We start from the raw sequence: 22,405 nt of genomic DNA, 5'->3' as shown, positions 1-22,405 counted from the left end.
AACCCGAGGAATGACCTCAGTTGCGACACATTTTCAGGCGCTGGGGCCTTAACAACTGCTTCAATTTTGTCAGGGGACTTATGTAACCCCTCTTCATCAATCACGTGGCCACAATATGATATCTGTTTCTTAAAAAATTCGCACTTGGGGCGGTTGGCTCGCAGCCCATGTTCCCGTAGTCTAGTGAGCACTTGTTCTAGGTTGTTAAGGTGTTCACTGTCATCTTCACCTGTTACAAGGATGTCGTCCAAGTAACACTGAGTCCCCGGAATCCCTTGCAGGACTTGTTCCATTGCTCTTTGCCATATCGCCGGAGCCGATGCTACTCCGAATACCAATCGATGATACTGGTAAAGACCTTTGTGAGTGTTTACCGTGAGATACTTCCGAGAGGACTCTTCAACCTCCATCTGCAAATATGCTTGTGCTAGGTCAATTTTTGTAAAACGCTTCCCTCCAGACAGTGAGGCGAAGATGTCTTCTATCCTTGGAAGAGGATATTGTACTGTGTGAAGGACAGGGTTCACCGTCACCTTGAAATCCCCACAGATGCGAATCTTCCTTGGCTCTCCGGACTTATTGCTTAACGTTTTCTTCATGACAGGAACGATGGGTGTCGCCCACTCGCTCCAGTCGACCTTAGACAACACGCCCGCCTTCTCCAGCTCTGCCTCAACAGCTGGGCGAATTGCATATGGTACGGTCTTGCTTTGAAAAACTTGGGAATTGCATTCTCTTCTATTTTTATCGAGGCGGTTACGCCTTTAAGCGTGCCCAGTTCTTGTTGAAATACCTCTTTGGCGTTAGCTAAGATTGTTGATAATCGTCTAGGAGTGACGTCTTCATCTTTTTTACCGTCCACCGTCATTGCATGAATGGAATGCCAATCTAAGTTTATCTTCCTGATTCATTCCCGTCCCAATAACGGTGGTCCACCATTTGGCAGTATGTAGAGATACAATTTCTGTATTTTCTTGCCATTGTATTCGACAGGGGTATACTTTGTCCTCTGGGGTATACTTTTTGCCCCGCATACGTCGTCAAGACGATGGATGTCTCTCTCAAGGGTATGTGTGAAAATAGCCGCTCGTAGTCTCGTCGATTCATGACGGTTAGCGCTGATCCTGTATCCAATTCCATTTTAACTTGGGACCCTGCTATCGTGAGGGTGACCCAAATGGTTCGGTGATCCTCTTTTGTGATTACATTGTGAAGTTTGAGACAGCTTAGTCTCCTGTTTCCGGATTCACTATCGCTCATCTGGTCTTCGGAACTACTGTCCGTCATCTTTTGTACTTTCTTGTACGGTTCCTTAGTAGCCTTTTTGTTGTCGCTGGTCTTCTTCCCAGACCTGCAAACTCGTACAATGTGTCCAATCTTCCCGCATTGTCTGCATATTTTGTCTTTGGACCAGCAGTCCTTCTGGTCATGGTTAGTTCTGCCGCAGCGATAACATTTTGCAAATCCCCGTGTCATTTCGTGGGTGCCGTATTCCTGTGGTTTTTGTTGAATTTCTGCAGCTCCCCTGGCTGCTGCTTCATACGATACTGCCACGCTGAAAGCCTTATCTAGCGTCAGCTCTTTTTCTGAAAGTAACTTCTTCTGTGTTCCTTCACTCAGGAGTCCACAGACAAATTTGTCCCGTAGGGTATCTGCCAGTCCTGCTCCGAACTGGCAGTGCTTTGATAGCTTGCGTAGTTCCGTAAGATACTCAGCATTGCTCTCATCTTTGTGCTGAGTTCTCCTGTGGAATTTAAATCTTTCTGCTATCAACAGCGGTGCAGGGTTTAAGTGTTCCTGTAGGACAGCAACAATTTCGTTAAAACTCTTCGCCTTCGGTTTGGCTGGAGTAATCAGGTCCCGCAATAGGCCGTACGTTCTAGCGCCCATTAAGTTTAGCAATATCGATGCCTTTTTCCCCTCCGCTATTTCGTTTGCCTCGAAATATACCTCGACTCTTTCCACATACGTGGTCCAGTCCTCTAATGTATTATCAAAAGCAGTGATACAGCCAGTCTTCGGCATCTTGCAAATCTAAAATGGTGCCTCCCGCGCTTTGCCTTCTTCCCCGATTTAACAAAATGGCGCCTCCCGCGCTTTGCCTTCTTCCCCGCTGTTGTTAGCGCTGCTTTCCATGGTTTCTTGTGCGTTAAATATTGATTCTTTTTCTTTTATTATTTTCCCGTCGTGGAGCGGACCCTCTGGGACACTTCCCTCCCTCTTCTTAGGTCCGAACGCTGCCCGGCTTCGAAGCACCAGCCGCGCCCTGTGTGCTCCACCCTCTCTCTCTCTCTTTGCTTCCCGACTCGCTGCCCGGCCCCGTTGAAAAGCCACCCGATCGAGCTTCAGCCCGCCGCAACCCAGGAAGGATCAGAGCACTACCTGCCACCAGCCCGATTAGCTGGGAAACCACAGATCGAGGAACCCAGCCTGGCTCTGGAAAGTCTCTCCTGCAAGTTTTCAAACCGATCGACGCCCGTTTCTCGAGTTTCTTTGGATTCTATTTTTTTTTTCTTTCTTCTGGCTCCGACCTTCAACAACGTCGTCTGAGGTGCTGCCGGGTTGCAGGTAAGTTCGTTTCTTACTCGTCACCAGTGTTAAGTCCGTGAATGATTGAGACACGGACCAGCAGGAGTGAAAACAAACAAGTCTTTACTGGTGGAAATCAATAGTGAAAACTAACAAACAGAGGCTCTCTAGCGCCTTTTATACAGGGGTGGTCACTGCCGGTACTGCAGTCTGAGACCAGTTATTCTCTTAAAGGTACATACACAACACTCTCCACTTGCCTGGATGAGTGCAGCTCCAACAACACTCAAGAGGCTCGACACCATCCAGGACAAAGCAGCCCACTTGATTGGCACATCCTCTACCACCTTAAACATTCACTCCTGCCACCACCGGCGTAAAATGGCTGCAGTGTGTACCATCTACAAGATGCACTGCAGCAACTCACCAAGGCTTCTTCAGCAGCACCTCCCAAAGGACAAGAGCAGCAGGTGCATGGGAACACCACCAACTCCAAGTTCCCCTCCATGTCACACACCATCCTGACTTGGAAATATATCACTGTTCCTTCATCGTCGCTGGGTCAAAATCCTGGAACTCCCTCCCTAACAGCACTGCGGGAGTACCTTCACCACACAGACTGCAGCGGTTCAAGAAGGCGGCGCACCACCACCTTCTCAAGGGCAATTAGGGATGGGCAATAAATGCTGGCGTTGCCAGCAACGCCCACATCCCATAAAAATGAATTTTTACAAAATGTGATTGAGCCCCATTTTGACATTTAAGCACTTCAGTGCAGTACTAAAGGAATGGTGTGCTGTGAGAGGTGCTATCTTTTGGATGAAATGTTAAACCAAGGCCACGTCTGCCCGTCAGGGACATTTCCCCCACAACTTCCACTCCAAATGCAGCCCGCAGCTGTTGTTGGCTTTTCTCCCCACCACAATGTGCCACAGCTCCTCCCACCCAGAAGGAAAGTAGAAAAGAAGCAAAAGCTGAAGAGGTGAGGTAAAAAGAAATAGCAAAATAAAGACATCAGAGACAGGTAAAAGAGTGACCATATTCTCCAACTTACTGTGTGCAACACCATAGGAGATCGTCTAGTTATATATTAAATTCGGGGGGGTGGTGTGTTTTGTTGAAAATTCATTGTACATACCTGCAATAACTGTAATTTCCTTAGGCAACGCTGTGATTGGTATTTTCAATGTTAAAGGTGCCATACATTGTGACACACAATAGCTGTTATTATATAGTAGAGCATACTACCATAAATCACTCAAAATGCATTCTGAAACTTTTTTTCAATTACCATCTTGTTCAGTAACTGAAATTTCAAATGTTTTAAAACTATTATAAAATTCAAAAAACAACATACCTGTGTATCATAATAACGATTAATTTTATTCATTAAATTGTCTTATGTATCATTTAATCCCTTCATTAAAGTTTTTACTTGAAGGCTTCAGCTTCTCCCAAAAAGCTGAGTCAATCATTCTGTCCAGAGCTATGTCCCTATGGGTTTAGAATTTGAATTGTGCAGTGTATCTAATTTGCTAGGCTACAGCAGCATCACTCAGTCAGCTGGACTGATGTAGTACTCCTGAAGGTTAAGGATTTGAAGGAAAAGCTTTGAGGACAAATTTCAAAATCTTTATTCAGTTAAATTGCTATTGATTATTATTTTAAACAGAGAAACCGTGTGTGTGTGTTTGTATGCCAGTGAGAAAAAATAGACGAACAATTACATACCTGTTGCAGTTTTTGTTCTGTGTTCTATGAATTTCAGAAAGTGCATTAAGCTCAGGGAGACAGTGGAGTGATTCTCAACTGCTGGCTGCCCGTTTTTCACCTGGAAAACAGGTGGCCGACAGTAGAAAATCAGGGTTAGGTGGGGGGATGTTGCAGGGCAGCTTGGCCGCCCCATTGACACCCAATGGTTCTCTCAATGGACGAGCAGCACATCCGCCTGTTTCGGGGAGGAGGCTGCTAAATATATGCAAATCAGGGCCTTACAATTTTCAGGTACAAGTGGGCAGAGCCTGTGCCACACATGCTCCACCCATTGCGTCAGGCAGTGAGTGGCCTAGCCAGGGACTGCTGCTGGCCACTCAAGAAAAGGTCCAGCAGTTTTTTGGGGAGAATTTTTGTTGGGCCAGGAGGAGCAAAAAAATACTGCGACCAGCTGCCGGCCAGTACTCAACCCCCTCCAGAATTGGCTGCCAATCTCAGGCCTGACCCCTACACTGCTCAGTGTGGGAGCCAGACCTAGGAGTGGAAGAAGAGCTCCGGAGATGGAGGGAAATGCAGCTTTGCAGACTCTGGCAGACCAAGGCCTATGAAGAAAAATAGGGGCCAGATAGAAGAGAGAGAAGGCCATTGGTAGGTCCACTGCCACCATTGTGGAAATGAAGGCATTTACTGCTTTTACCCCTAGGCCTAGCACGAAATTCCACCAGGTGATCCTGGGGAGAAGCAGTAAGAGGGGAGGATTGGAGGGAAATGAGACAGGAGGACAGACTCAGCTTTCTATGGGCTGGATTCCAAATCGGGATCCCCTTATCTGAGGAAGTTTATATTTGCCTTAGAGACGGTGCAACAAAGGTTCATTAGATTGATTCCTGGGATGAGATGATTCTCCTATGAGGAGAAATTGAGTAGATCGGGCCTATATTCTCTGGAGTTTAGAAGAATGAGAGTGTGGTAAACCACTGTAGTTCACTGTGTTCACTGTTGTTGTTGTTGTTGTTGTCATTCACTCTTGTTTCACTGTTGTGCCTGACTATGCCTCAGCTGACTCCGCCCCTGGGCTACCGAGTATAAGAGCGGCCGCATGGCAGCTCCTGGCATTCGGTCGTCCACTAGAGGCATAGTCCTGATCTGTCTGAAGTGCAATTCAGTAGTTAATAAAAGCCTGTCGTTCTGAACTCTGCCCAGCCTTTTATTAGAATTGATAGCGCGTCAATTTTATTAACTACTGAAAAAAAAAAAAAAACGATGCTGCAGATTCTTAAGATCAAGTGCCTGGAACTCGACCCGCAAGAACCGGACTCGACTGCTAAGTTCTCGCACTGGCTGCACTGTTTTGAGTCCTTTCTGACTGCATCCGGCGAGACCGTCGCCGCCGATGCCGACAAGCTCAGGGTGCTGAACTCTAAAGTAAACCACCGAGCTTTTGCCCTTATCCGGGACGCTACGAGCTACCAGGGGGCTATCGACATCTTGAAGGAGCAATACGCACGCCCGGTCAACTATGTTTACGCAAGACATCTCCTGGGGTCTCGCAAACAACAGCCCGGGGAACCCACAGAAGCATACATACGGGCGCTGAAGGAACTCGGCCGAGCCTGCGAATGCAAGCAAGTAACAGCCACGGAACATACGGAGGAGCTCATCCGGGACGCCCTCGTGGCGGGCCTCAGGTCCACTCACACACGGCAGCGACTGCTGGAAAGTAGCGAGCTCGACCTGAAGAAGGCGATTTCACTCACCCTCTCGTTGGACGTAGCCCACCGGAACATGGAGGCCTACTCCCCAGACCGCGCGGCCGCCTCATGGATGCCGCAGCCGCCGCCACCTTGGGACGCGGCGCCGCCACGGGCCCTGGCCTCAACTGCTGCAGCGATGTCCCGCCTGAGCCAGAAATGTTATTTCTGTGGCCAAACCAAACACCCCAGGGCGCGCTGCCCGGCGAAAAACGCGGTCTGCTCTGCCTGCGGTAAGAAGGGACACTACGCTGGCGTCTGCAGAAGTCAGAAGACCCCTACCTCCAGCAGCGCCGCGTGCGATTCATGGGAGCGGCCATCTTGCCTCCCTCCAGCCTCGTGGGGATCGGGATCGTCATGGGCGCCGCCATTTTGTCCTTCCTCTCCGACGCCGCCATCTTGTCCGCCATTCTGCCAACGGGCCCCCCACTCACCCAGCGCCGCCTCACCGGGGTTCTACAGCGACGCTACCGACTCCACAGCGGCCTCCATCACGCTGGATCAATCCAGACCCCACCAGCTAGCCAGGTCCACGATGGACATCCAGGTAAATGGCCGCGCCACAACTTGCCTTTTAGATTCCGGGAGCACAAAGAGCTTCATACACCCTGATACAGTACGGCGCTATTCCCTCTCGGTCCGGCCAACGCGCCATCGGATCTCCATGGCCTCGAAATCCCACTCAGCAGATGTCGGCGGCTACTGCGTAGTGACCCTCTCGGTGAAGGGCTCCGTATATAAAAATGTAAAGCTATTCGTCCTGCCACATCTCTGCGCTGCCGTTCTACTGGGGTTGGACTTTCATTGTCACTTTAAGAGTGTCACCTTGACATACGGTGGACCTCTTCCCCCGCTCACTGTCTGCAACCAGCAGTTTTTAAATTGCCCGCCGCGCCCCACCTGTAGTCTCTCCACCCTCAAAATCACACCCCGCCCCCCGTTCGCCAACCTCACCCGCGACTGCAAGCCTATCGCCACAAAGAGCAGGCGATACAACACCGGGGACAGATCCTCCATAAGATCTGAGGTGACGCGGCTCCTGAAAGAGGGGATTATTGAGGATAGTACCAGCCCCTGGCGAGCCCAGGTGGTAGTCGTTAAGACTGGCAACAAGCAGCGCCTGGTCATCGACTACAGCCAGACTATCAACAAGTACACCCAGTTGGACGCATACCCCCTCCCCCGCATAGCCGACATGGTTAATAAGATAGCGCAATACCGCGTTTTCTCGACCATTGACCTCAAGGCAGCATACCACCAAATCCCTATCCGCCCTGAGGACCGCCAGTACACAGTTTTCGAGGCAAACGGCCGCCTTTTTCACTTCCTCAGGGTTCCTTTTGGCGTCACCAACGGTGTCTCCGTCTTCCAGAGGGAGATGGACCGGATGGTCGACGAGAATGCGTTACAGGCCACGTTTCCCTACCTGGACAACGTGACCATCTGCGGCCATGACCTGCAGGACCATGACGCCAATCTTGATAAGTTCCTCCGCACGGCCCAACTCCTAAACCTCACGTACAACAAGGAAAAGTGCATATTCCGCACAGCCCGCCTCGCTATCCTTGGTTGTGTGGTGAAACACGGAGTCATCAGTCCTGACCCTGACCGGATGCGCCCGTTGATGGAACTTCCCCTGCCCCACTGTCTCAAGGCCCTCAAAAGGTGCCTGGGCTTCTTTTCCTATTACGCCCAGTGGGTCCCTCATTATGCGGACAAAGCCCGTCCACTTATCAAGTCCACTTCCTTCCCCCTGACGGCGGAGGCCCGCTTAGCCTTTCACCGTATAAAAGATGACATTGCCAAGGCCACCATGCACTCGGTAGACGAGTCCATCCCCTTCCAGGTGGAGAGCGATGCATCCGACTTTGCCCTGGCCGCTACCCTTAACCAGGCGGGAAGACCCGTGGCCTTCTTTTCACGAACCCTCCAGGGCTCCGAACTCAGACACTCCTCTGTGGAAAAAGAGGCCCAGGCCATTGTGGAGGCGGTGCGCCACTGGCGGCACTACCTGGCTGGAAAACGATTTACCCTGCTTACTGACCAGCGTTCAGTTGCTTTCATGTTCAACAACAAGCAGAGGGGTAAAATCAAAAATGACAAGATTTTGAGGTGGAGAATCGAACTTTCCACCTACAATTACGACATCTTGTACCGGCCAGGGAAACTCAACGAACTCTCAGACGCTCTATCGCGAGGCATATGCGCCACCGCGCAGATCGATAGACTACGGGGCCTCCACAACGACCTCTGCCACCCGGGGGTCACCAGGTTCTTCCATTTCATTAAGGGCCGCAACCTGCCTTACTCCATCGAGGAGGTCAGGACCATGACCAGGAGCTGCCCAGTCTGTGCAGAGTGCAAGCCGCGCTTCTATAGGCCTGACAGAGCAAACCTGATCAAGGCCACCCGCCCTTTTGAGCGCCTGAGTATCGACTTTAAAGGGCCCCTCCCCTCCTCTGACCGCAATGTGTACTTCCTCAACATAGTTGATGAGTACTCCCGTTTCCCTTTTGCCATCCCCTGCCCGGACATGACCACCGCTACGGTCATTAAATGCCTGCACAACCTCTTTGCTCTGTTCGGTTTTCCCAGCTATATTCATAGCGACCGGGGCTCGTCCTTCATGAGCGACGAACTCCGTCAGTACCTGCTCATGAGAGGTATTGCCTCAAGCCGGACCACCAGCTGCAACCCCCGGGGGAACGGACAGGTTGAAAGAGAGAATGCGACGGTCTGGAAGGCGGCCCTCCTAGCCTTAAAATCTAGGGGCCTTCCGACCTCCCGTTGGCAGGATGTCCTACCCGATGCGCTCCACTCCATCCGGTCACTGCTGTGTACAGCCACCAACGCAACCCTCCATGAGCGAATGTTTGTTTTTCCCCGGAGGTCCACATCCGGTAACTCACTACCACACTGGCTGACGTCCCCAGGGCCCGTCCTGCTGAGGAAGCATGTAAGGTCCCACAAAACGGCTCCCCTGGTAGAGAAGGTTCACCTCCTCCATGCCAACCCCCAGTACGCCTACGTGGCATACCCAGACGGGCGGGAGGATACAGTCTCCATTAGAGATCTGGCACCCTCGGGGTCCACTGACCCGCCACCATTGCCCCCCACCACGACCCCCTCCGACACGGCCCAAAATTCAGTAGACCCAATTCTCACCCCTGTCCATTCCACCCCAGTAGACGGCATGCCGCGCCCCCAGGACCAGCCGGAGTCCACTCGCCCACCCAACACCAATGGGGACGATACGCCGGTGCTGGACCCCGCTCAAGACGCGTCGTGGGAAGCTGTACCATCGCAACCGTCGCCACGAAGATCTCGACGGCAAACGAGGCCGCCCGACAGACTCGCCTACTCGAACTTTTGATACACTTCACCCCGCCGGACTTAATTTTAAACGAGGGGTGAATGTGGTAAACCACTGTAGTTCACTGTGTTCACTGTTGTTGTTGTTGTTGTTGTCGTTCACTCTTGTTTCACTGTTGTGCCTGACTATGCCTCAGCTGACTCCGCCCCTGGGCTACCGAGTATAAGAGCGGCCGCATGGCAGCTCCTGGCATTCGGTCGTCCACTAGAGGCATAGTCCTGATCTGTCTGAAGTGCAATTCAGTAGTTAATAAAAGCCTGTCGTTCTGAACTCTGCCCAGCCTTTTATTAGAATTGACAGCGCGTCAGAGAGGTGATCTCATTGAAACATATAAGATTCTGAGGGGGATTGACAGGGTAGACTATGCTGAGAGGTTGTTTCCCCTAGCTGGAGAGCCTAGAACTAGGGGTCATAGTCTCAGGATAAGGGGTCGGCCATTTAAGACTGAGATGAGGAGGACTTTATTCACTCAGTGGTTTGTGAATCTTTGGAATTCTCTACCCCAAATTGCTGTGGATGCTGAATCATTGAGTATATTCAAGGCATAGATAGATACATTTTTGGACTTTAGGGGAATAAAGGGATATGCAGATAGGGCGGGAAGTGGCGTTGAGGTAAAAGATCAGCCATGATCTTATTGAGTCGCCGTTTGGCCTACTCCTGCTCCTAATTCTTATGTTCTGCCAGCATTTACATGTGGCAGACAGGGCAAAGGTCATCTGACATTAGTCCCAGCAGGGGGAAGGGGGTTGGAAATTGGGGTCAGGGTAGAGGTAGTAAAAAGCCTCACTGCCCCATTTTCTTACTGTTTCTGATGCAATTCTGCCCAATTTTGGGCAGCTAGCAGAGCAAAATCCAGCCCTTAGTATTGTTCCTCATTTAATCTGTTTTGTTTTCCAGTTAAACGTGTCAAACACCATGGAGAATTTGAGGAGGTCAAGGGTCACAATTGGTGACTCTGTCCAGGGTGGTTATGGTACTTTGAACAGGGCACAAAATGGACTGAAGGGATTTGAATAGTTCTGATTAACAAAGTGATCCAACAGCGAGAGAAGAGATTTACTGTGGTGGGGGAGAGAGAGCAGAGATACGTTGGTGCCAGACAGAGGAGCACCCATGATTCCAAAAACAGGCAAGAGTAAAGTATGAGACTGTCAAAACTATAAATACTATAAGCCCCAAAACATCACTAAAACTTCAATTAATTTTTTTTAAATATCACATTTTTAAAATAACTATAAATTACATGAAATAACTATTTTAAACAATAATTTAAATTTTTGAAAAAAATAATTTTATTTTCTAACAGGGCTAAAAATAAACTTACCTTTCTTTAAAGTATTTAAAAATAATAAACCTGTGGAAAAAATGTTTTAATTTTAATTAATTCACCACTTACCTTGTAAAAAGCAAGCCTTGCGCCTGCTTTTTATATGTCTAACTTCTGGAGACTTACCCTCCCGGAAAAACCTGCAAAAAAAACGTAAGTTCAATGCACACGCGCAGCCTCGCCTGTGCACGCGTTCGAACTCTGAACCCCTTCTTTCAGGTGAACGGAAGTGCTGGTTTCCCACGCATGCGCAGTACATGCAGGAAACCGGTACTTCCATTGGGCTTATGGGTGAGTACCCCGTGCGTACTCACCCGTGGAGACCCAAATTTGTGGGCCAATGACAAAATGCAAAGATCAAGTCAAAGAAAAATATCAAACATCAATGTGTGTGATATCACGGTTGTGCAAAAAAGGGGGCAATGATCAATGTCCAAAGATATCCTTGACAGATCAGAGGAGAGACAAATGGTCAGAAAATATTGTAGATTGAGATACAGAGACAAAGAGATACAAGATACACAGATCAAAACAAAGAAACAGAGAGGTCATAGACATAAACAAAAAATAATATCATGGATGGGAAAACATTAAACGAACAGATCAAGAGGCAGGAAGTCACAATTGGTTAGGAGGTATGAGACAGAGAGGGATAAAGGGTTTGTTCTCTGATTGGCAGGCTGTGACAAGTAGTGTTCCCCAGGAATCAGTACTGAGGCCTCAGCTTTCCACCAGATATATTAATGACTTGTGTGAAGGAATAGATTTGTATATCCAAGTTTACAAATAACACTAAGTTAAGAAGCACAGTAAGTTCTGTAGATGTAAACAGAAAGTTACAAAAGGACATTGACATACTGAGTGGGCAAAACTATGGCAGATGGAGTTCAGTGTGGAAAGTGTGAGGATCTGAGAAAGACAAATTGGAATATTTTCTTAATGGTATAAGACTAGCAACTGTTGAGGTGAAAAGGGATTTAGGTGTCCATGTAAACACATCACTAAAAGCTCGTGCACGGGTACAAAAAGTAATCAAAAAGTCTAATGGATTGATGGCCTTCATTTCAAGGAGGTTGGAATTCAAAAGTGAGGAAGTGATATTTCAGTTTTACAGAGCCGTGTTCAGACCCCATCTGGAGCGCTGGGTTAAGAGTAGGGGAGTTATCCCTGGTGTCCTGGGGAATCAAGGGGAAAACTCTTCATTGGTTGGAATCATACCTAGCACAAAGGAAGTTGGCTGTGGTTGTTGGAGGTCATTCATCTTAATCACATGACATCACTGCAGGAGTTCCTCAGGGCAGTGTCCTAGGCCCAACCATCTTCAGCTGTTTCATCAATGACCTCCCCTCCATCATAAGGTCAGAAGTGGGGATGTTCGCTGATGATTGCACACTGTTCAGCACCATTCGAGACTCGTCAGATACTGACGCAGTCCGTGTCCATATGCAGCAAGACCTGGACAACGTTCAGACTTGGGCTGACAAGTGGCAAGTAATATTCGCACCACACAAGTGCCAGGCAATGACCATCTCCAACAAGCGAGACTCTAACCATCTCCCCTTGACATTCAATGGCATTACCATCGCTGAATCCCCCACTATCAACATCCTGGGGGTTACCATTGATCAGAAACTTAACTGGACCAGCCATATAAATACTGTGGCTACAAGAGCAGGCCAGAGGCTGGGAATTCTGCGGCGAGTGTCTCACCTCCTGACTCCCCAAAGCCTTTCCACCATCTACAAGGCACAAGTCAGGAGTGTGATGGAATACTCTCCACTTGCCTGGATGAGTGCAGCTCCAACAGCACTCAAGAAGCTCGACACCATTCAGGATAAAGCAGCCCGCTTGATTGGCACTCCATCCACCACCTTCAACATTCACTCCCTCCACCACTGGCGCACTGTGGCTGCAGTGTGTACCATCTACAAGATGCACTGCAGCAACTCGTCAAAGCTCCTTCAAAAGCACCTTCCAAACCCGCGACCTCTACCACTTAGAAGGACAAGGGCAGCAGACGCATGGGAACATCACCACCTACAAGTTCCCCTCCAAGACACACACCATCCTGACTTGGACCTGTATCGCCGTTCCTTCACTGTCGCTGGGCCAAAATCCTGGAACTCCCTTCCTAACAGCATTGTGGGTGTACCTACACCATATGGACTGCAGTGGTTCAAGAAGGCGGCTCACCACCATCTTCTCGAGGGCAATTAGGGATGGGCACTAAATGCAGGCCTAGCCAGCGAAGCCCACATCCCATCAATGAATAAAAAAAATATATATATTTATCTCTCAATCAACATAACAAAAATTATCACATTGCTGTTTGTGGGAGCTTGCAGTGCGCAAATTGGGTGCCGCGTTTCCCACACTATAACAGTGACTACACTCCAAAAGTACTTCTTTGGCTGTAAAGCGCTTTGAGATGTCCGGTGGTTGTGAAAGACGCTATATAAATGCAAGTCTTTCTTTCTTTCCTTAACTGTTGGGCACCAAACCTCAAAAAAGATATATTGGCCTTGGACGGGTTACTGTGCAGATTCACCAGAACTATATCAGGGCTTAAAGGATTAAATTATGAAGACAGGGTACAGAAACTTGATTTGTATTCCTTTGAGTTCAGCAGGTTAAAGGATGATCTAATCAAAGTGTTTAAAATTATAAAGGGATTTAATAGGGTAGGTACAGTGAAACTATTTCCTCTGGTGGGAAAATCCAGAACAAGAGGGCATAATCTTAAAATTCGAGGTAGGCCATTTAGAAATTAAATCTAGAAGCACTTTTTCACACAAAGGATAGTGGAAATCTGAAACAGACTTTTCAAAACGGCTGTGTATTTTCAAGACTGAGCTCACTAGATTTTTGTTAGGTAATGGTATTAAAGGATATGGAACAAAGGCCGGTAAATAGAGTTGAGATACAGATCGGCCTTGATCTAACTGAATGGTGGAACAGCATCGAGGGGTTGAATGGCCTACTCCAGTCCCTATGATCCTATGCTGCTAGAAGGAAACACTGGAGCAGACAGAGAGAGTGACACTTGGGTGACAGAAAGAGATACATATGAGGGACAGAGTGAGAAATAGATATGTCAGCAACAGAGCAAGAGAGACACAAAGATCAGGAGTACGAAGCATTCACCATGAGCAACACCATGGGAGATCTTCTAATGCTACAAATATATCAGATCAATTCAGCACTCCCAGCACTAAACCTTGATCAAAGGGCTACAATTTTCCTAATTCTCCAACCTGCAATCTTTTGAACACGGCTCAATGCTAAGAGCATGACAGCGAGCTGATTTTACCCTTATATTCAGAAGCAAAAATAAATCAGAATGTAATCAAGCCCTGCTGGGTTTGGTATCATAGCTTACCCATACAGCATGGTTTCACTCCAGCTGCCCAATCCGATCACTGTTTGGTATTCAGCAAATTCAGCAACTTCCACCGTGTAGCAAGATGGATATTCATGTTTTCAGCAGAACTAAATTAAATCTTCATTTACATGTATAACACAGATGAGACTGTGTTTCCATGGTTTAAAGTTCAAGCAATTGTGAGCAAAATATTTTATTAACCCTTTGAACTTTGGTGATGACATAACCTCATTTCATGCACACGTGTTCTACTTACTGTTGTAATTACACACAATGCAAGGGTAAACGTAGAATCATACAACGAGTAAAGTATTTGATGCAATTATTTAGTTCCTCTGACTTATATTGATCATTATTTAAAAATATATTATTGAATACAAATGATACAGCTACTGAATATCAGGAAGACTCATAACTCAAGTGGTCAAAGACCTGGATTCCCAGTTACAGCGTTCCACTTCAAATTTTCCCAGTATTGGTAATCTAATGGGAGAAACTAATAACTTCACTTTCATATGTAACGTATTGGAGAGTATGTGATCAATGTGGTGGATCAGTGCACTGTACCACTGACATGCTGCATCATGAAGTGATGGAGCTGGTGTTCACATCGACAATTCCCCATATATTGAATTACTTTATTGTGTAATTGTGAGGAACTTCAAGCACAAGGAGTCAGGGAAAAGCAGTAAGAGTTATCCAAGCTGCTCTTGTGTGTCTCCTCAGGACCGGATTACAGAGTGACAAACACCCAAGAGTAAATCACCCACCCAGTTGGGGATACTGTGCGTTGTAGAGATTCAAGAAGAAATGAGAGGGGGGGAAGGTATAATTGTAATAATAAGTTTTGTAAGAGAGAAAAAAATTAACTGAGGAGTGCTCAGTTATGTTATGAATCTAGGAACATTTCTGGTTCCTATCAGGAAGTCATTTATAGGAACTTTACCTGTTCCGCATGGGGCACTACAATCTGTCCAAGCACCGAATTTCCAGAAGAACTCTGGCTGTACAACTGTGTTCTCTTCCTCTGTGTCTTTCTTGATAGTGTACTCATATCGGACTCCAGGGTTTGTTTCTTGGAACAGCAACTGTAATTTACAGAGTTTTATTATTAAAAGGATTGTAAGCCAGAGAGAAACCAACCATCCACTTTGCAATATCTAGCATGGTGGTGCATGGATATGCTCCAGAATCATTTCTGAACCTGAACTGGACTCCTCCTTTGGATTCAGATTCCTACCAAACATGATGCAAATTCAAACCTAAATACTGATTCTATTTTTTCTCCCCTCTAATTTCTCCTCTGATTTTCGTAATTTGCTTCTTCTCATCTGAAGACAGTGACACATACTGCGGTACACATCCATATGTTCAGATAAACATCTTCAGTTACCTGGATAGACTGGAGAAGCTGGGGTTGTTCTCCTTGGAGCAGAGAAGATTGAGAGGAGATTTGATAGAGGTGCTCAAAATCATGAGGGGTCTGGACAGAGTAGATAGAGAGAAACTGTTTCCCATTGGCAGAAGGGTCGAGAACCAGAGGACACAGATTTAAGGTGACTGGCAAAAGAACCAAAGGTGACATGAGGAAAAACTTTTTTACACAGCGAGTGGTTAAGATCTGGAATGCACTGCCTGAGAGGGTGGTGGAGGCAGATTCAATTTTATCTTTCAAAAGGGAGTTGGATAAGTATCTGAAAGAAAAAAATTTGTAGGGCTACGGGGAAAGGGTGGGGGAGTGGGACTAGCTGAGAGTCGGCACGGGCTCGACGGGCCGAATGGCTTTCTTCCGTGCTGTAACCATTCTATGATTCTATGGCAACTGCTCTGTAGTACCTTGCATTAGTGGCTATCCTTTATGTGGGGGCCTGGAGAGTGAGCTAATCAGCTATGTTGTCAGTGCAGCTGAGCCTGGCATGGGTCTCATTCACTGACATTAACTTCCAGTAACCAGCAGCGGGAATCTTGGCCGATTGTTCTGCACCTTAGCTTACAGGCAGAGAAGTTATTTGAGGTTATCCGACTGCCACCGTGTGCTTAGAACAGCTAATCCAGTACAGACTGGTGTTCTTCCTGTCTACCTCTCCATGGGATTGTGCTGTCACTATCACTAAGCTGTTACCATAATTCTTCTCCTCTTACAGAGGATCCATTAAATTACTATTCTATCACATATCCTTGAACTGAAAATAGGACAACATAAAGACCCTACTTTGCCAAACGCCATTCTTTAATTTAAACACTCATCAGCTTACTGTTAATGTTTTAACTGTGATAATGGCCCAGATTTTGCAGTGGTAATGATGGTGAAACTGTCAGCGTTCGCTGTCATTGCGCCCCTGAAACTGACAACAACTTCAGAATTTAGCACGTGCAGATAAAGATGGAAATCCTGATGTTGCAGCCAGTTATTCCCTGCTCCACCACAGGTTGTGCTGTAGAATACCCCAGAGCCGGCAATCAATTCGAATCACTTGAACTGACAGAAACTTTCTCTTTTACGATGGAATATCGAAGTTAAAAATCCCCTAAAACATTAAGCCTTGTTGAAAGGGGTGTAACTGGGTTTATAAGGGTGCACTGACTGCTGAACAACTGTTCTGGCCCGTAAAAACTAATTTTATATTTGTGGAATATCAAATTTTCCATTAATATGATTAAGAATTACAAGCTAATCCAGCTTGATGACATCATTGTTGCTGGACGCTGGTGATTCGCTTGATTTGGCGCCAGATAACAACAAAGATCGGGAGAACTGAAATCGACGCCAAAGAGATGGCGAGATCTTTGTGGGCAGCTTTTTCCGAGGTCAGTGGCGGTCGCCGTCGCCCACAAATTCTGGGCCATTATGTAACAATTGTGCGTGAAGTATCTTTTTTATTTAACTGTTTTTAATTGCATGTCAATCTTAATTTTTTTCTCCTCTACATTTCCTGGAAGTCTATTTCAGATGTTGCTCACTCTGTGTAAAGAAAAAAATCCTGATATCAGTCCTAAATTTGCCTTTCACTAGTTTGAACCTGTGTTCATTTTTCCTACTCCTGCAATTTAATTGAAAGTAATATTCCACATTTACCTTTTCCATTCCAATAACTATCTTATATACCTTTCTTTTATTTGCTCTTGGGATGCAGGTGATGCTGGCAGGACTGCATTTTTTGCCCATCCCTAGCTGCCCTGAGAATTACTCCCCCCCATGCTGGTGTTCGGTACATATTGCAGCCACAGTGCGCCTGTGATGGAGGGCGTGGATATTGAGTTCATTGGCAGGGGCACCAATCAGGCAAAATGTTCTGACCTAGATGGCATTGAGCTAAACACTGTGGAATCATCAGTGAAAAGCCCTTATTCTGATCGTAAGAATGGAGAGTACTACCACTTTGCCAAGGCTGCCACCCTATGATATGCATAGGACCCTGTTGTGATTTCAAGGAAACAATGGGTGGACTGTGCACCATACATGTTCTGCCCAGTTGTACTGGGCAGTGAGCGGCCTAAGTAGTGGTTCTTAAAGGTGGCCGCTACAAAAATGACACGGAAGGTTTATGTGGGTTATGTTTTTGTGTAGCCAGGAGCGCCAGCCCTGCTTCTCCTGGTTCCATAAAAATAATGAGGTTCACTCCCAGTCCGGGACCCGAGCGGCAGAATGGGGACGAGGCTCGGGGCTCTAAATGGCTTGGGCCTCACACCGGCAAGAACAGACAGGCAGAGCCCGCCCATTTTCTGCCGGCAGGTAAAATCGACCCTGGTAAAATGTGACAAAGCAAATGTTTAGAATCTGTATGTTATTTCAGACTGAAATGCAGAACCACATTGAATTATGTACAGACTGAACATATAAATTCTTGCCAAGAAATGGACTGTTTATTAATTCAGTAAAAAAAATATTCAATGCCACCATCTGTTCATAAAGAACAAAGGCAATGATGGTACAGTGTAATTGGGTTCTCAGATGCTATTGGTAAGACATTCATTCACACTCATTCTCTGGAGGATGTTTTTTTTGACCTCAGCATTTTATCCTGGGGAAGTGGCAGAATGGTTGCTGTTAATACTGCAGTGTTACACTAATTATGATAATAAAGAGTCAAATATTTAAGCACTGTTTGACAAATTACTCAAAGTTAAACATTTAAAAGAGATACAAGATCAGTAAAATGTTTCATCGTGGTACAACACTAAGTCATGATGATTATCAAAAGCAGGGTGAAACAGTTAATAGTTTTCAGCCATGCTTATTGTCAAGAAGAAAATCTCCAGTGAGTGAAGAAGCTTCAAAATGTGTTTAAAAATATGCATTTGTTCCAAATCTTTAGGACTGGTTTTACACTAAAATGTTTACCTTACACCAGTCATTCTGACATCTTTACAACAAGTTTATCTTTGTGTAAATATACCAAAATTCACAAAATATAAAAGGTACATGGAACAAAAATATTTTCTTATTTAATTGTGAAGACATTTTCAGAGACAAATTCACTTTGCATGCCACAAAGGCTTCAAAACACACGGGTTACTGTAAATCTTCAAATATAATGGGTGGGGCAGTGAAACAGGCAAAATCGGATCAGTCGCCCATTACACACTCAGCCCGATTTTCCAAGTTGAAGTCTATGGAAAGGAACATTGATTGGAGTGTGTAATGGATGGCTGCCAATCTTGCCCTTTTTATGCCACATCTAAATTAAAAAGCTCCGGCAAATATGTATACTGTATACATTGCCCAATTTGTGCTGTGACTTTTAGTAAAAATTGTAATAATTTAGATGAATTTTACTAGCCACATATAATACACACAATGTTTAGAAACTTTGGGGGGAAAAGTCCATATTATACTCAAATATTTATATGTATTTTTGTTTTTTCAATGGTATAGATCATACGAACATGGGCAGGATTTTCATTGGGCCGTGGAGGCGGGATTGGAGGCGTGTGGGGGGTTAAAATCCCAAAATCGGGGGGCACGAAGCCATCCCGCCCCCAACCTGCCTCCATGCCAGTTTCAAAGGAGGCGGGTACCCGACCCGCACTGGGGCGGGAAGGGGATTAGTGCCAATTAACTGCCTGTTAACAGGTAGTTAACAGGCAGTTTTTAGCCTAATCCCTATTTTCATTGTTGAAATGTGGGATTCCCGACGGCTCCAAACCACGCCAAGTTAGCGAGGCGGGCCGTCGGGATGAAGGGCTTGGAGGGGTCGAGATGTCCAGTGTTCAGGTGAGTGATGGGTGCATGAGTGCAAAGGTAAGTGTGTTTGGTCTGTGTAAAGTATTTAAAGAAGTTCTACTAACCTTTACTTACCTTTACAGCCTTCCTTCCTTCAGGTCTCAGGAGTCCCTCATTTCACCGGCACAGAAAGCAGAATGGCCGCGAACTGTCAAAAGTTCCAGCATTCAGCTTTCTGTTCCGGGGAGATCTCTAAATCATCCTGAGAGGAAGGAATTAACCTGGAGTGCAGACTGTCAGTGTTTGGCAGCTTCAAACACTGATATTTCATCTGTCAAATGGTCTTGACAGATGAAATATCTATCTGTGACATCACATGTTGCCGGGTGGTCCTTAATTGGCCTGCTGAGCCTGCTGGGCAGGCTCAACAAGGTGAATCAAGTCAAAATCGCGAGGGTTGGCTAGAGCTCGATGGAGGCGGGACTACATCCCCGAAAGTTATAATCCCGCCTCCAACCCACCTCCTCAATGAAAATCCAGCCCAGGCAATCGATAGGCAGGAAAATACCAGCTGGTCAATATTAGTCCTTATTTTGAAAGGGAGATTTCTTCCCCCAATGTCTTTCAGCATCCAGTACCTCTGCCAGGAGAGTAAATAGGCTGAGGACCTGCTCTCCGGCCTCTGGCCTTTGCATGTCACTGAGTGCTATCAGGTGCCCAACGTGACCAGCCATGAGCTTTGTTTCAGTTCCACTCAGTGGGAAGGATCTGGGAGAGGGAATAGGGAGAAGACACAGGGGAGGGAGGTAGGGGGAAGGAGGGAGAAAGGGTTGAGGAGGGATAAGAGTGGAGGAGGGAGGTGTAAGCATCGGAGCAGGCCCCAAGGATTTGTATGATTGTTACTGCTGTTTGATCAGCAGCCTGTTTGGCCCAGTGGTAGGGGTGTCGTGTAGTTGGACCTAGAAGCACAGACACACCTGTGAGTTTCAAATTAACTATGGAAAAGACATTTGCTTTGGACAATGAGCGTCTCGATAGGTGATTTTACTGTGAATAGGTGATTTAACTTTGGACAATGAGACTTCGTGTTTTAATGGGTTTTCGATGGATCTTCAATTGGATAAGACAACGATGCCAGTTTTGCTGGAACAATGGACTTCCTGGCCTCAATGATAAACACTTTAACCTTGGGCAAAATACATCAGCAGTAAGACTAAATCACATCAAAGATGTACAACAGGGAGGGGGAGACAAGATAAGGACAAGATAAGGAATTGTCTTCTATCCCCCAGCTCTGTATACGTCCTGTGGTTTGGATTACTGGGTGTGCATTGGAATACAAGAGTTGGGAGAAGGCCCAGACTCTCAAGGCGGGGAACCAGACAAAGAAGGGTGATTTAAAAGACATCACTTAATGAATGAACTTTTAGGGTATACAGAGAAGGCAGCTTTGGGCATTCTCTCTCTCTCTCGCTTGCTACCAAGAACCAAGCACTCCGTCCGAGATGGAGAGAAGAAACCACCACGAGCGACAAGAGCCTCGCCTTGCTCTCCGACTACAGGAACGAACCTCGAAACTGGGACTTGGATACTGCATCGGCGATACGGAACCAGGAGACACGTTCTATGCAGGGAAGCAGCGAGCAAGAAACCAGACAATCGGGGTGAGCATTGTCCAAGCCCACGCATCCTTAAGACCACTGGTACTGTGTGAGGGGGTGTTGTGTGTCCCAACCAAGCCAGAGGGGCTTAGTGGGGAGGTTCTGTGTGTATTATATAGTGTATGTTCCGGAGTTTGTGGGACAAGTCCATATTATACTCTGTATAGCAACACAGTGTGATTTTAGGTGTCTTAATACGAGACAGGGGCCTATTCGACAGGCCAAGTTGTATTGTTGTACTGTTTGTTTTACGCCACCGGGCATGTTACGTACTGGAGGCGGGTGCGTGTGTTAACCTTATTAAACACCGTGCAGTTGAGTCCGAAAAGCTTGTCTGTGTTCCAATCCTGTTCACGGTAATTCCTGTCGTATAGAACTAAGTAGGAGGGGTGATTTGAACCGCCAAAGCAAACCACCTACAGAGGAAGGGGAAGGAAGAGAGGACAGAGGAGGGGGAGGGCTTGAATTTTTTGTCGGTGGGGGCTTGGAACTTTTGTATACTGCTATTGTGTGAAGCAGGGTCTTGCTTTTTTGTGTATGGGAATCTCACTATTTTGTGTATATGGGAGCTCAGATTTCTAAGTAATCATATGTGGCACAATGAATAATTTTGTCACATGCATTTGAACCCCCAGCTCCAAAAGGTGGACCCGTCACCTAGATTGTTCAAAAAGAAAATCCCTCATGCCGACACAACAGTGATTACGCTTCAAAAGTAATTCATTATCTGTGAAATACTTTGGGATATTACGAGGATCTGAAACACAAGTTTTTCTTTCTACATACTTCAATACAAAAAATTGTTTGCAGATGTGGGTGAAATTTTGAAACTGTTATTTTTAACCAGGAATTTATCTGCGCCCTTGGGTATATACCACTGATTGCAGATGATGTGTTTCAATGAATGACTTAAATGGTCCCTTAAATAAAATTCTTTAAAATAATTAAAACCCATTTGATAAACATAGTCCAGCACGTTAAATACAAAATGAAAGGAATATAAATATTGAGTGCTGGTCTCCTGAAGGTGAGGTACAGTCAGGACTGTTGTGTATGTACCTTTATTAAGGGAATAACTGGTCTCAGACTGCAGTACCGGCAGTGACCACCCCTGTATAAAAGGCCCTAGCAGGCTTCTGTAGTTTCAGTTTCCAGGTTGTCTCCATTCAGTAAAGACTTGTTATAATCAACTCCTGCAGTCCGTGTCTCAATTATACACGGACATAATACTGGCGACGAGTAAGAAACGAACTTACCTGCAACTCGGCAGCACCTCAGACGACGTTATTGAAGGTCGAAGCCAGAAGAAAGAAAAAAAATGATAATCCAAAGAAACTCGAGAAACGGGCGTCGACCGTGGGCAACCGCCCTCCAAATCATTGAATTGAAAAGTGCAGGAGAGACTGTCGAGAGCCAGGCTTGGTCTCCAGTCTGTGGTTTCCCAGCTAATCGGGCTGGTGGCAGGTAGTGCACTGATCCTTCCTGGGCTGCGGCGGGCTAGA

At 46.5% G+C, this 22,405-nt stretch overlaps 1 protein-coding gene across 1 annotated transcript in view; it reads right to left on the bottom strand.

Moving 5' to 3' along the window:
• The window catches only part of LOC147123535 (A disintegrin and metalloproteinase with thrombospondin motifs 12-like), a 967,639-nt gene that overhangs the window by 236,697 nt on the left and 708,537 nt on the right, over positions 1–22,405 (bottom strand). Inside the window, exon 16 of the mRNA XM_085974208.1 lies at positions 15,025–15,166. Coding sequence (XP_085830334.1) covers positions 15,025–15,166 — 142 coding nt within the window. The remainder of the gene's footprint in view (positions 1–15,024; positions 15,167–22,405) is intronic.

This window comes from Somniosus microcephalus, chromosome 2, assembly GCF_052327205.1.
Source record: "Somniosus microcephalus isolate GS21.2 chromosome 2, FLI_Smic_1.0, whole genome shotgun sequence".
Classification (NCBI taxonomy): domain Eukaryota; kingdom Metazoa; phylum Chordata; class Chondrichthyes; order Squaliformes; family Somniosidae; genus Somniosus; species Somniosus microcephalus.
Note: the sequence above shows the minus strand (reverse complement) of the source record. Positions and strands in the feature narration are given on the sequence as shown.